This window comes from Netta rufina (assembly GCF_964035555.1).
Source record: "Netta rufina genome assembly, chromosome: 1".
NCBI lineage: Eukaryota > Metazoa > Chordata > Aves > Anseriformes > Anatidae > Netta > Netta rufina.
This window is the reverse complement of record NC_140123.1, coordinates 151,689,895-151,704,859: the sequence shown is the minus strand read 5'-3', so window position 1 is coordinate 151,704,859 and position 14,965 is coordinate 151,689,895. Positions and strand designations below refer to the sequence as shown.

General features: G+C 41.3%; 1 protein-coding gene across 2 annotated transcripts; it reads right to left on the bottom strand.

The window, feature by feature from the left end:
• Positions 1-4: 4 nt before the first annotated feature.
• HMGXB4 (HMG-box containing 4) lies at positions 5-14,754 on the bottom strand. Of its 2 annotated transcripts, XR_014618895.1 has the most exons (12): positions 14,643-14,754; positions 12,945-13,050; positions 12,190-12,296; positions 10,790-10,865; positions 8,596-9,791; positions 7,280-7,361; positions 6,685-6,749; positions 6,291-6,396; positions 5,560-5,729; positions 4,200-4,322; positions 1,112-2,224; positions 5-424 (listed from the first exon to the last, which is right to left on the bottom strand). XR_014618895.1 is itself a non-coding variant. In XM_084296527.1 (11 exons), exons 2-11 carry the CDS (start codon positions 12,973-12,975, stop codon positions 2,180-2,182), a joined length of 2,001 nt encoding a protein of 666 aa, XP_084152653.1. In that variant the 5' UTR covers positions 12,976-13,050; positions 14,643-14,754; the 3' UTR covers positions 515-2,179. The 2 variants fall into 2 exon arrangements, 1 of the variants encoding a protein (XP_084152653.1); XM_084296527.1 differs by lacking the exon at positions 5-424 and having other exon boundaries at positions 515-2,224.
• Between the last annotated feature and the right edge of the window lie 211 nt (positions 14,755-14,965).

The following is a 14,965-nucleotide window of genomic DNA, read 5'->3' as shown; positions in this document are numbered from 1 at the left end:
GTAACAAAAATATATTGTCGGAGCCGTACAAAAAGGGGCCGTCGGGAGCGGGGGCGCGAAGTGTAAAAGCGGCGAGGTGCGGGCAAAGCCCTCGGGGCTCTTCCTGGAAGGGTTTTCTGCTGTAGAGGTCACAAAGCTGAAGCAGGGCTCCCTCTGGTCCTCGTAAAGCAGGTTTTTAGCCTGTAAAACCTTTTTACTCTCGGCTGTGAGGGTCGGTTGCTTTGCAGCATGGTCCTTTGCTAGTGGCTGGGATGAGAAGCAGGAGCAGATCGCCTCCCCGCCGGGCCCTTTCCAGTTCCAGGCTCGCTGGGGTTATTCACACGCTGCTAAAACACCGATGCTCTGGTCTGAGGCTTGGGTTGAGAACGTGGATGGTGGCGTGAGAAGCTTCCGCCTCTTCCACTAACACTGAGAAAAACTAACGCTGAAATGAGAAAAGGTCTGTAAGAGACAGTACCTTGCACCGGCACAGCTGGGGAAAAAACACGGTAAAGAGGAATGGGGAGAAACATCCTCCCACACACCTGAGGATTTAATTTTTTAAGACTAGAGTTCAGCCATCAAAAGGGTCAGCTCAATCTCAACTGCCCTGAAAAAGGCAATCTAGACTTCAAATTCAAAGAAAAAATGAACACTCTTCTGTCATTGTCCATTTGTTATCCAATAAGTTTGAATATCCTGAAGTCAACTTATATTTCATCTGTTCTACCTAGCTTCTCCAGATAACCAGTTCCTACAGACACGAAATCCTTCTGGTGTTTCCCCATACAGTGCCAACGCTTACTACTGCACAGACATTTGATTCCCGCAGGAAGTGGTGAGGCAGACTTGGAATCTTCCACACGCTGCTGGTAAAGGCAGGGATTTTCGCTGTTAAATTACGTATATACATGTACACAGTAATATACAGGATAAATTAAAATCTGTTACAGATATCAGTAAAAGTTAAATACATACGATACGCACACCACATACACATACATACAGACACACAAACGCCTATATGAAAGTCAAATGCTCTCCTGTAGCTCCTATCCTAGAGGAACGGAAAGCCAAACACCAAGTATGTGGCTAGAAAGAAGGGGGATCAGTCCCATCCACTCACAGGTACCTTGGTCGGCTGCAACAGCTTCAAATTGGTCACTGGTCAACGTCTCGCAGCAGCACCACGGCTCTTTCAAAACTGCTGGTGAAAGGGGTGGGGGAGCAGCAAACTCAGAAACTAGGGTTGTCTGTTCACAAACCAGGGGCGAGATGGGCAGAAACAATCCAAGTTTTTCCCATCTGCTATCGCTCTCCTCTCCATCAAAGCAGGCTGACCGTGCCCTGGAAAAATCAGCAGGAGGTGCATCCCCTCAAGCCAATGAAGTCTGTTGATAAATCGGTGCTAATGATGATTTGGATGCAAGTCCGCAAGAGAAGATTAAATTCTCATCTTCAACATCACGCCAAATGCCAGCTACCAGAGCAGGGAGCTGACACTGACAACTTTCAGTTAGTACTGACTGAAGAGGAGGGGATAGAAGATGTGTCCAAGAGGGAAAGCCCTCTGCATCTTTGATCAACTATCCAGCTTTCCCCTCGAGCAGATTTTAAATTGAAAATTAGAAATAGGGCTGGTGAAGAGTTCAATTCTATTTCTTGGTCTGACCTACATTACCTTCTCTACGTGCCCATAGAATATAAGAATACTTTACACTGGCAAGGGTATCAGGAGGTCATCTTGTCCAACCCCCTGCTTCTAAATAAAGTCCAACTACATTAGGCCGCTCACTCAGTATTTAAGTATGAACAAGGATGGAGATTCAACAACCTCTCTGGGTTGTTTTTATGACTACTGTCATGGTGATGTGTCCTTCCTTATATTGAAAAATCCGTTCTCTGGCTGCTTCCCCCACTAAAGGATCTGAATTTAAAGCTAGTATCTCAGAACCTTTCTGAATTCTTCATACAAATACCTTTAGATTGGATGACATTTCATCCACCAGCAAAGATCTGTTCTCTCAGCTTAACTTCACAACTTTTCAAAAAATAAGACAGTTACAATCCTATGTATATACTGTACAGTTAAAAAAAAACTTAAAACCCTACACACAGAGTCCTTCGGGAGTGCCGGTGTAGTGCATATGTGCACAGGTCAGTTACACAGAAGTTGAGTAAATCCCAGGATCTTTTCCCATCAAAGTCCAGGCATGATGTAGGCGATGTTGTCTAGTGTGTTTGACTGGGAAAAGAAATTCAATGTTTTAATGTCAGGTAATGACTCAAAATCCTTAAAGAAAAAAAAAAAAGACAGATCGATGTACTACACACATTCATTTGTCTTAGGAGTTGCTGTATCGTGAGACAACAAAACTGTCTAATCACCACTAGCCCCCTCCTGCTAGGCTTATTTTCATGTTTTTGGAAACTTAACTAAACATAAAGGTAGCCTCAGTATTTGGAAGCACCTAGAAATAAAGAAAATGCTCAGGGCTTTCCTCAAGTGACCTCCTCCTAATGAACCCCACCTCTGTCTTTGGATTTGAAAGAAGCCACATTGGCTATATCTCATCAACCACTGGGAAGATGTGGTAAAGGACTTACGTAAAGCAATTAACATTGTAGAATGTAAGAACAACAACAACAAAACTGACTTTAAACTCACAAGTCCTTTAAGAAATTCTGCAGCGTATCAGCGAAAATCCCTCAAAAACACCAACTAGTAGGGTGTCAGAGAGAGAAAGAGGTGCCTTCCGTTTTTTTCTATCACTTGCAACAAACTTCTGAGACTAGGAGTCCTTTTTTGTGTATCAGAAAACAACAGGCAGCAGCATATTATCTGCACATTCTTCAAATGCAGCATTTCAATAACCTCAAATCTGTGGCTGGGTGGCTGAAGGCCTTAGGAATACCTTTTAACTGCTGAAAACAGGAGCTTGATCTGTAATGATGGTGATTCTAAAATTTAACAATGCCACCTACCGACTGAAAATATAAATTGCAAACTATATGCAACAAAACCACTGGCAACTTTGTCTTAGAATACCAGTTTTTACACATCTGACTGTAAAAATTAGAGTAGTTTCTTTATTATCAAGCCTGGATAGCAGTTTTCAGAAGTGAATGGTAAGTGCCTTAATCCACCTGAAGCTTCGTTGCTCCTTGTAACAAACAATAAGTTGATCAAGTTTCCAAGATAGGCACCATTAGTCATGTGGAAAAGGGGTGTCACTTGCTTTGAATGCACTTGGCAAGCAAGGAGAAAAGCATAGGATGTTTTTCCATGGCTTGTGATGGGAACACCCTGCTGACTCAGCTTCTGTGTAGACAGCCAGTTTGCCGGAGCTCACAGACTAAGCTGCCAAATTTGCTGCTGTTGTTAACAGTCATTTCTCAGAATGAATCAATATTTGGGACGTCCTACAAAAACATGCCAATTCATATCCCATTTCTGTTGTTCTCTCGTTCAGATAGGTTTTCAATCTCTTAATGTTTGCAGACTACATACTTATTTTTCATTTTTGCTCTTCTTCTCCTCTGCCTACTTGCACCCCCTGTTGGAGGTACGACTTCTGATTCCTTTTCTACTGCTGCCATCTTAATCCATGTCCACATCATGCCACATTGAGGTCACAAGCTCTTATTAAATCAGGGCTCAATAACAAGTATAATTTAAAGTGGAAAAGAACCTGTAGTTATCTAGTTCCTTAGAACACAGACTATTTTCCTTTCCTTGGATGAGGTCGCACACATGAAAGGCCCTACATTAGGAATCCTAACTGAGATCACAAGTTATTTTTTTATGTTGCAAAAGAAAACAATGTGTGAACACAGAGCATGGAAGCTGCACCTGTTTTTTTATGGAAAATCAGCATTTTCAGATATTGTATGTGTACAGGTGCTTGTATTTGATTCAGATGGGTCGATTCAGTCCCTAAAACAGGACCTACACACGCTGCAACCAATGGAACAAATATTAAATCCGTTTCTACTGGAAAACAAACACACAAAAAACAAAACACAACATTGTACAATACCCTACAGTGTTAACATCTTAAGGAGTTTCAAGAAATATCCCTCTATAAAAATGTATGACCAAGACAATTTTCTTACTGCACTGGAATTATAATTGCATCATAAAATTGATTCATCGGAAAACTATCTGGACTCTGCTGAAATTAACAGGGCTAGAATGAAAATAACCACAAGGAACTCACCAAAACTTGCTTAGGGCAGCCATTCAGCTCAGGTAGTTGTGTGGTCAGACATGCTAATGGGCCCAAAGCACAGATGATAGAATCCAGAAGTACTGACAAACTTCCTGAAACAGCCACCATTCCCTGGAAGTAAGGAAAGAAAAGAATTATAGGGACAAGTATTGGAAAATACAGTTCTTTCACAACTGTATTGATTCTTACTCAGATGCAGAATCCTCAGTCCTAAGCAACCCTAGCCCACTTCCATTATTTACACAGCAACAAAACTATGCCGAACAGTTCACAGAAAGACTGATGGCTCAAAGAAATAATAACAAATAATAATAAAAAAAACAAACAGGTAATATACTGATGTAGTAAAAGCAAAGGGAGCAAAATAAAAGGTCAGAAAGCTGTTGGGTTTATATTTAACTTAATTCCACAATTTTTGCAATATGGTTTCCTTGCCATTTCGTAACATCTACTATTATAATTACGTAAGTCCCACGGGCAATGTTTTTTTTTTATTATTATTAAGCCGAAAGAAATATTAAGTCTGTAAAAATGCTTTAGTTATCAATACATCTTCAAAAATTGAATGTGTTTCTGTGCCGTTCTGTAATGGGAGAGATTTTTAATGCAAATTTTTTCCTTTGAAGAATAACCTCAATGAGGTCCTACCAGAAACTGCAGAACTGCAGTAACATTCATTTTCTTGCTGATAAAACAAGCAAGCATAGTGGGATGAGCTGACCATGTTAGCCATAAAATTCATTGACATTTGATATTTGAGCCAAATATGTGTTCTGCTTACAGGCTAAGCTGAGTTCTAAACTGTGTGTGTGCACACAATTACTACCGTGTGACACTAGAAAAACACTGGAAAATATTATATCTTCTATGTTACAATGTAAGTTGAAACAACAGTAGCCACTACTTAAAGCACTGGGAACATGATACCACCAGAAAACAACAGGACATGCAAAAACATCTTGGTAATGGCCTTCTCTGATCGTTTTCTTAGAAGGCTTGAGACTGTAACTGGGCCACAGATTGTCAAAGACAGCAAGGAAATACTAGATGCAAGGTGAACATATAGTAAGAAAAGACTAGTTTGTTGAGACAAGGACAATTGCCTTCAAGGACACAGAGCTGCAAGTGAAGGACCTGTCTTTCTTTGATGCCTACCGTTTACTGAGAAAAAAGGCTTTTTATTTCACTGAAAATAAACAACAATGCATCAAAGAAACATGACGCACCACCTGTAATTTCTCTTCCTAGTAGAAAAGCATTGTCTGTTTAAGTAAAACAAAATAATAACTCCCCGATCCTATGCGTAAATTACATGACATCACTGAGACGTTGCTGGTTACAGACTCACCTCTGTTTCCTGCAGTCTGTGCCCAATGAGGCTCAGAGATTCGCCCAGCAATTGTAAATGCGCAGCTACATCTATAGGATCAGTCTCAGGGGCTTTGGCTGGTGAGGAAGGCAACACCACAGTGCTGGTGGGGGATTTCTTTTGAGGGGAAATCACTCCTGGTGGAGAAGCTGTAAATACATGAATTAAAATTCCATATTATCCCACTTTCATTCTTTTATTTTCAAGTCTATTTACTTTCTAAAGTTCAAATCTCAAAGATGTGAGGTGCTTAAATAGTTCTGTGTATTTTCTCCTGTTGTCTTTCGAGAAAGAACTTGCCTTCAGAGCATGTACCTCAGCTGTCTGCAATCTGGTAGCTTTGGAAGATTTGGTAAACAGAGATGCCAAGCCATAAACACCCCTTTTTCCTCTTGCACCTAGCTACTCTCCCTAGAACTTCTCTGTTGCCTCTTCTTGCTTTATGTTTCAAACCCTGAAGTGCTAAAACCAATACCATCTTACTAATTAGACAAGGAAATCTTTTTGTAAAGTGCTGACATCATTCTTGCTCCTGAAGAAACACTGTTGTTGACTAATACGATGAGTTAAATGTCAAGACTTGTGAAAAAGCAGGTAAGACTGAGAAACAAGAAAGGACCTTTGTTCGTTATTTTACAGTCTTCTCCACTCAAAAAAAAAAAAAAAACCAAACAAAAAAACAAGTAGAGCATATGAAGTGCAACAATTACCTTTTATTTTTGGAGCACCATCTGAAGAGGATGCCTTTCGCTTCACAGTGGTGGCTTCTGCTTTATTCTGCTTGTGCTGCAGATACTGAGCTTTCTGTTTCCAGACCTGCAGTTACCATGGTATGAAAAGAGACATTTACAGCATTAGCTAATTCTCATACCTGACGCCAAGACCTGGAGGCAAAATGACATTACATTGTTAAGTGGTGAAGCAATGCCACGAGAAGAAAATGGATGCTTTTATGACCACAAGGGCGAGATAACACACTTTTCCACACTTTGGGGACAGAGGTAATATTTTTTAAGGTATGGTGGAATTACTGTCACCATGTTCTGACCTAAGCACACCGTTTACAAAAATCATTTTTAAAAAAATCATCTCACACATGCTTACCAGTTTATCTTTCTCGGGGAGCTGCTTCCACACTTCTGCCAGCTTTTTACTCAGGTCTCCAAAATCTGACAGCAGGAGAAATAAAAGTTTCAAATAAATTAACTAATAAAGTTGTGGTGAGAACATAGGAAATTTATGTGAATGTCAACAGTGTGAAAAACTGGCCTACACATACACATTTAGGAAGCAACCTGTCCCACCACTGGAACTCTCTACACTGTCCAGAAAATGAATTTCAGTGTGCATCATTTCCCTTACTGTCTAAAATGAAGAAAAAAAACCCCACAAACAAACAAAACACAAACAAACAAAACCCCACAACCTGATACAGGGAATGTAAGACCATGAGACGACATGTGCTGAAAAACGACACAACAAAGACAACTCTTTAAGTAAAAGAAAGGAAGAGTAGGCAGTTCCTTAATCCAGATTCACAGCTTGGTTAATATACAATGAAAGCTAATCACAAAATCCATTTCTGTCCTTTTGCTACCTCAAAAATTAAGAGGTTGATATGATACAGAGAAGGCATATCCTGTTGATTAATCAGACTGATGTATAATCAAGAACAGAGAAGGCTAGATTGTTTTCTCACCTATCCTGGGGTGCTCAGAAACAATATTTGTACGATATTCCTTACAGAACACTTGATAGGCAGACATGTTTTTCTTCTTTGGCTAGTCAGAAGAAAAGGAAACAAAGACTTTTAGTTATAAAGGGACCTACTCAATTTCATTAATAATTCTGCATTTATCAGACTTAAAAAAAGGTAATGTACTTAGATAAAGAAGGTAAAATAGCAGTTTTACATGTGTTGCATACATTTACCGGCTAAATTTAGTGGGTATGAAAGCACAAGAACCAGACAGAATTAGTTTTAGTGTAAGGCTTATCTTGCAACAACTCTATCAATGCAATTCATTCATAAATCACCACCTTTGCTATTCTAAATCCACGATCAACATTTAATGCTGTTCATATATCTCAGTTTTCAAACTTAAAATTGATTAAAATAACAAAAAAAAAAACCCTCGTCATACTATTCACAGTACCTACCATGGATCTGTCAAAACAGCTCAGTTTTTGTTCTATCTATGTTTTGTTCTATCTATGTTTTGTTCTATTTCCTACATCCTTACAGATCACTTCATATTTGCAGGAAAACAAACCATGTAAGATAGCAGAGGCATTAGCAACTTCCGACCTGTGATCAGAGAAAACTTACCACACAGGACACAGTGAGACCTGAGCAAATTTGGGCTACGTCCACCCATTTCCTGTTACAAAGCAACTCTTGTCTATCTGGCAGAAACCGTTTTACCCTATTATACACTTACAGAGCTATAATTATTTTATCTGGAAATCTCAGACACACTCCAGCTACAATTTTTCCTACTTGTGCTTCTGAGTATTAACCGTGGAAACCTGAATTTATGAGTACAGGATAAAAGTGGGTATGTGGCAGTCTGTAAAAATTAGATCTTCATCTTAATACAGGAATAAATGGGTGAATAACTTCACTCTTCCAAGAGTTCACTTCCTTTTTTACAGAAACTGTGATGATGGACTAGATGACTCCCAGACAAGACTAAAATTCTACCTGGTAATAGTTAGAACCAGTTACCTTAGAAAACAATGTAGTTGTGGCATGGTCTGTACCAAGCAGATTAAGTGTAACCTTTTCAAAGGACTTTTGTTGGCTAAAGACTGCCTGTGTAACAAGAAAAACCAATGGTTTATATTTCTTTTGCTGTGAACAGAAATCACAGTAGCTGAAATACTTTTACCAAACATGCTGCAATGAAACCATCAATATGAATTATGCTTCAATTTAACAAGTTTTTGGAATGAAGTGCATAATTCACCATTACCCATCACCCAAATTCAATTTCCCCTTCAATTTTTCCTTACTTTTTCCCTTTCTCTTTCCCTTTCTCGTTCCTTTTCCTTTTCTCTTTCTTTTTCTCGTTCCTTTTCTCTTTCTCGTTCCTTTTCTCTTTCTCGTTCCTTTTCTCGTTCCTTTTCTCTTTCCTTTTCCTTTTCTCTTTCCTTTTCTCTTTCTTTTTCTCTTTCTCTTTCCTTTTCTTGTTCCTTTTCCTTTTCTCTTTCTCTTTCCTTTTCCTTTTCTCGTTCCTTTTCCTTTTCTCTTTCCTTTTCTTTTTCCTTTTCCCATTTTTCAGCTTTTTCCTTCTCCTTTTCTTCCCTTTTCCTCCTCTTCTCACTTTGTCCATCTGAGTGATAAATAGTAGGATGAGGTGGAGGAACAACATAGGAAGTACTGGAAGGAGGTGGTGGTGACACTGTTACTTCTGCTACTGCCACAGAAGAGTGCCCAGAACTCTTTTTAGATTTAGAATGCTTCTTCTCTCTGTGTTTCTCCTTGTCTTTTTTTTTCTTACTTTTTTTGGATTTCTTCTTCTTCTTGATTTCCCGGTAGGAGTCATCTATCACAAGCTCCCCAGCCTCCAACTCCCCACCAGAAGAGGAACCAGATTCTTGCGGTGCCTCCACACCCGAAGTCTCATACTCACTCCCATGGCCTTCCGAAAACACAGATGTGTCAGCACCAAAACTTTCGGAAGGGGGATGTGGGTCTGGAGGAGGTTTGTGCTTCTTCCGGGATGACTTCTGGAAGCTCTGCACTTCATGACCCATATGGAATGAGCCCTGCTCATCTCGAGATGATTTTTTGGAAGATTTCTTTGCAGCTGCTGATGCTGAGTAGGAGAAAGAATCATCATCTGCCGCACTACTTTTCTCTTTTGGTGAAAGGATAAGCTTCATCTTCAAGCCATCAGGTTCACGAAGAGTGAGGGTCTCTGTGTTCACATAGAGAGGTTTCATTTTTTTAGATTTGTGGTAGCTGCCATCATCTGCTGAGTGCTCCCCACTGCTTCCACTCAATTTCTTCTTGTGGTGCTCCTTTTTGCTTTCAGAATGGCCAGAGGAAGAGTAAGATGATTTTTCGGATGTCTTCTTTGAAGACTTGGAGCTTGTGGCCAAAGGCGAGGAGACAGCCTTGAGTACGTCCATGTTTTTATCAGCTGAGGATGGGCTAGAAACTGCTTTTTTCTTCTTCTTTGATGGTGGATCCAAAGATGAAAGATCTGAAAAAAAGTCAAGAGAAGTGTTCATCAAGATGATTCCCTTAAAGACAGCACTACGCTAGTCAAGAGAAACGAAGTGGGAACCTTGCGATACTTGTTAGTACAGCTAATTGGCCTGCATCCTGTCTCAAGAAGAAAGTCTCTGAAATTTGCAGGCAGCTCGGTGTGTCCTTATGGATATGAATCGGGAGTTGTAACACCAGAGCTGATCAAAATATTTAATGCAGGAAGGCAGGGTGGGAAAGTTCTTGAAGTTTCATCAAACTTTGTATTCTACCACAAACCAGCAAATTTTCATGAAAATACATCTTACTGAACCTGAAATATTACACCTCAAGTGCAAGGTTGTCACATCACTTTTAGCTGAGACCAATGACTTGAGAACATCAGCTTTTTCATTCTGAAAACAGACTTTTGACAAAATTGCAGCTTATAAAGATATTCTAAAGACGTGGCTTCTTTTGGAACTGGGACAAAAATAAATCTTAAACCCATTAAGGTTTTATAAGCTTAATTGTCATTTCCTGGCCAGCTTTTTCATTGTGAGAATAATATTTCTGTATTTAAACTGAACCCAAAAGCATTCATTGTGTAACCCGACACATTCTGCTTTTATAAATTCACAGAAATTACTTAATATTATCTGCAAATAAAATTACAGCTCATAATATAATAAGCAAAAAAAGAATGCAAATGCAAAAAGGGAAGGCATGGGTTAGAAAACAAATTTGTTAATGAGAAGGGACATGGAAGATCCCTGCCCTAACAACAGTTAATTTTTATGCTAGACTTTGAAAACGTCATTCCCTAATCTTTTGCTGCCTGGTGCAGCAGAAACCTCATCAGAACCAGGTTTCTGATTACACCGATCTGTCTTAGGACAAGGAATTTTCCGCCATAAAGTGTTAACCACAAAGTTTGATGACATTGGTTTATCGGCATCTTTTCCTCAAAGCCATGATCTGCCAGCCCCTCCCGCTGCCTGGCTGCTGTCTTACCTCTGGAGCAGTACTCATCGGAGGAGTGCTTCTTCTTCTTTTTGTGAGATTCTGTGCCTGGAAAAAGCTCGCTGTCCTAGAATAAGAACAAAAAAAGTTGCTGATAAACAACAGGGAAATAATTTGAGATTCACAGGGACTGGTGATTGTAACTTCTGGGAGATATCAAGAGGCATTTGTACTACTGTGATGCCAAGGAACTCTCGGTGTGAACCAGTATTCTCATTCTAGGAGTTAAACCAGCAAAGGAAATGTAAGTCTGCCCCCAAAAGCCCACAGTGTAGATTTAAAGTAAGAGACAAAAAGCAAGGTATGGATAGGTGGGAGAATACAAAAAACAATCAGAATTGGTTTCAGCACATCAGAGAACTAACTGGCATCAGGCTTTCTGTGGACCTTGCAGCACAAAAGGACTATAAGGAAATTGAAAGACAAATCTCTACAGGGAGCTCCCCTCCACTGAGAGGAGCACTACAGAAGAAAACTTGAAAAAGCACTCTTGAAAGTGTTAAGAAATGAACAATGAAAGCCAGTACTTGGACATCAGCTGATAGGTTGGTAGAAGATCGACAACTACCTCTTAATAAAGCTAAGAAATAACTAAGCATGCATAGGCTGTCAAGCCTTGAAGCAATTCATATTTAATGTGCTGAAGAAGATAAAAAGTGAAAGAAGGGACAGAGAAGTGACAATTAAAATGATGGGCCAGAAAACTGACCAAAATAACTCATGTCACCCAATTATTATTTGTCTCTTATCTGATTTATGGTCTGAAAACGAAGCTCCTCTATAGAATTCCATCTACATGGTAGATTTCCACTTTAAACTTGAACATCTTTAGCGGATTTAAAAAAAATAAATAAAACCAATCACAAGATGGTCACCTTCGAGCTAACAGCAGAAATTTTAACTCAAAGAAGAAAGTTTTGAAACTGTTGCAACATGATTTCAGAGTTAAGGCCCCAAGGAGACAAACAGGGCAAGTTCACACCTCTCAAAAGCTATTGTTTCAGGCTGTCTGCAGAATCAGGAAGACAACAGTGCGTCTGTTAACATTTTATTCATCCTTTGCTGGCTATTAATGCAACTATAAATTTAAAAATCCCATTTCTTTGTGTAAAAAGTCAGTTATGCTATCTCAGCACTTGCACCGTTGCATATTTAGGCTAGAATGAGATCCTACTACCCTATTTTCCGAGGCCAGAAAAATCAGAATTGGTTGAAACTGGGCCTAACACCCTCAATTTCCCCAACAAAGCTACTGAACATGATTACCTGTACTTGTTGTTTTCTACAGGCATTTTTATATACAAAAGAACACTGAAACATTCCATCCCATTTAATCTTAAGTTTTACACACTTTCTTACACCTTAAACCTTTTCTCTGGAGGCTTCCTGACCTGTGTTCTCTCCTCCTCTTGCAGCTGGTCCCTGTAAGACCGTTTCTTCTCTCGCTGTGTCCTGACCGAAGCCAGCTCCACATCACTTCGGTCACTGTCTAGGAACTCTAAAATTTATGTGAAATAGGAAAAAAAATAAGAAATTAAATACCACATTAAGGAACAATAGACACGTTGACTATGCACAAAATAAGACAGGAGTGGACATTGGCATGGAGCGATGCACATAACCCAAAAAGCACAGGGGACTGAGAGATAACATTCTGTAATCTATGACCGCAGGGACAGGGCTTGGTGCTCTAATGCCATAACACAAATTTTCAGGATATCGTTTTTAATCCTTGGCGATTTCTTCCTGAAGTCCTAACTGGACTTAGAAATGTTATCACGACTTACTGTATAGAATCTTAGAATTGCTTAGGTTGGAAAAAGCCTCTAAGATCATCAAGTCCCCCTGGTCTCCCATTTCACCCTGACCTAGCAGGAAAAAGAAAGGCTGCAGGGGCAGAGTTCCCAGTCATGGTGGTTGCATTAGGAAATACCACCCGTTTCTTTAATCCCAGTACTGTGCATCTGGAAGTCAAGGGCTTGGGAACCTGCAAAATCTTGACCAGATTAAATTTGAGGTCTAATACCCTTCAGTGGTCCATGGGCAACTAGCTTCCTTTCCCACTCTCTGACACCATGGCCTGGCAAGGGCTGCAGAGGGCACCCTTTTTTTGGCTACTCTCTCCGAGATTATGAAGCAGTCATACCTTCTTTCTTCTTGGAGTCATCATAAGCCATGGCGGTCCTGCAGGAGCCTCAGAATGTGTTGCCAGGTCTGGGCTCCTTCCCCTGTTCCCATCTAAAGGAAAAGATCTGAGAAACAGAGAACGAAAATTACCCTCCTATAAAGAAGAATCACAATGTAAAATGGGAAACTTCCTCTGAAACAAACGAAGATTCTCTGGAAGACAGCGGGAAAGGAAAGAAGTCTACCTCCTCTTCAGCTGATACTCACCCGTTGGGTTTGACAGATTTTTTTTTAAATTAAGTTGGAGGGTTTTTTTTGTTTGTTGTTTTTAAGGATACAGCAAGACCACCTATTCACTGTAAAATCTCTGCATCATTAAAATAATTTATTCACAAAAATGGAAACAAAATCATGTCATGACAAACAAAACTTCATCTGAACTTGTGTCCAAGACACGTTTCGTCAGAAACCACTGTACCAAACAGTGGGATACTCAAAAAGTACCAAACCCTTGAATCTCAGATGAAGAGAAGACGAAATCAGGCAGGGATCACTGTGCTATATAAGAATTATTTTAAGTGTTTTGAACGAAAGGGTTGAACATCTTATAATGAAGGTGTACACCGTTCTGACACTACTGCTGCAGCCATTCTGAATGTCAGCCTGGAATGGAAATGGAAGAAAGCACTCCTTTTTGCTAGGACTTCTGCATCACCCAAGCTCCTGCAAGCTCCCAAATTTCAGGTCTCTTTTGAGTCAGCCTATCCCACAGTTGCTAGCGTGCAGGAATAGGTATGGAATAGTTGCACTCCTCTCAGTAAACTGCTTTTGTTTTTCAGGCAGTGAACTGATTAGCATGAAATAGATGACCTCCTCTCCTAAGTGATTAAAGCAACTGCACCCAACTGATTTTGTGTGGTGGTTGTGTGTGTGTGTGTGCACACACACGTGAAGGATCCACCACACAGATCACGAAGTTTGTTCTTTGCAGCTCTCACAGTAATCCCGCCACATTTAAGTTAGATTTGAATACCTAGAGAGCGGGGAACTTATGCTACATCTCTGCATTTACAACAATCTAATAAATAATTGGTTGGGAAAGCACAGTGCATTCATCTTATGGCGTTTATTTATGTGAAGGCACACACTGACGACTGATTCAAGCTGACAGAGATGTTTCTGCTGAAATCCGTAAGAATACAAGTGAATTACTCAGGTTGTGGGAAGTCATCCACCAGAAAGCGTTTTAAGTCAGTATTCTGACTACTATACGTCGTGTGTGGCAAGCACAGTGATTTGTAGGCAGAACTAACGTACGTGTGCAACAGCATCGCTCTTTACTATAAAAAATCAAAAGAAAACAGCGATCTTGCCTCTTGTGGGCTTACAATCTCGCGTGGGCTCCTGCCACGTTTATTCATCAATGTTTATTCATCAACGTGCGCCCCCTCCTCACCGCCCACGGCCGCTGGACAAAGCCCCTCCAACGACCCCCACAGCACCCCTAGGTTCCTCCACAGCCCTGTCGCGACTCTCTCCTCATCGCGACGCCCTCACGACCCGCAGGGGACACACGGGCGGACAGAGAGGGGGGCGCAAACCCCACCACCGACCCTTCCGCCGCCCCCACCGTGCAGCCGGGCCGCTCCCCGGGGTCTCCCCACCACCTTCGGCCGCCCCGCTCCCACTCCCACTCCCACTCCCGTCCCCCTCTCACCCCAGCGGGCCCCGGGGATGGGGGACGGGAGGGGAGGCGCCGCGACCGCCTCACTCCGCGCCGCCGCTTCCCGCCTCGCCGCCCGCCGCCGCCGCCGCCATTTTGGGGAAGGAGCCGAGCGCCGAGCGCCTCCGACTGGAGGAGGAGGCGGAATGGGGGGGGGAGCGCCGAGAGCGTCGATGGGCGCCATGTTGTGCTCTGGGGTTGGCAGTAATGTTCTCCTCAGGCACACACAGGCTCGCTGTCACAGCCCCCGGCACCCGGTGGGTGCCTGGTGAGGGGCAGGTGCCCGTCTTACCCCTGCCTTCGTGGTGGCAGTTTCC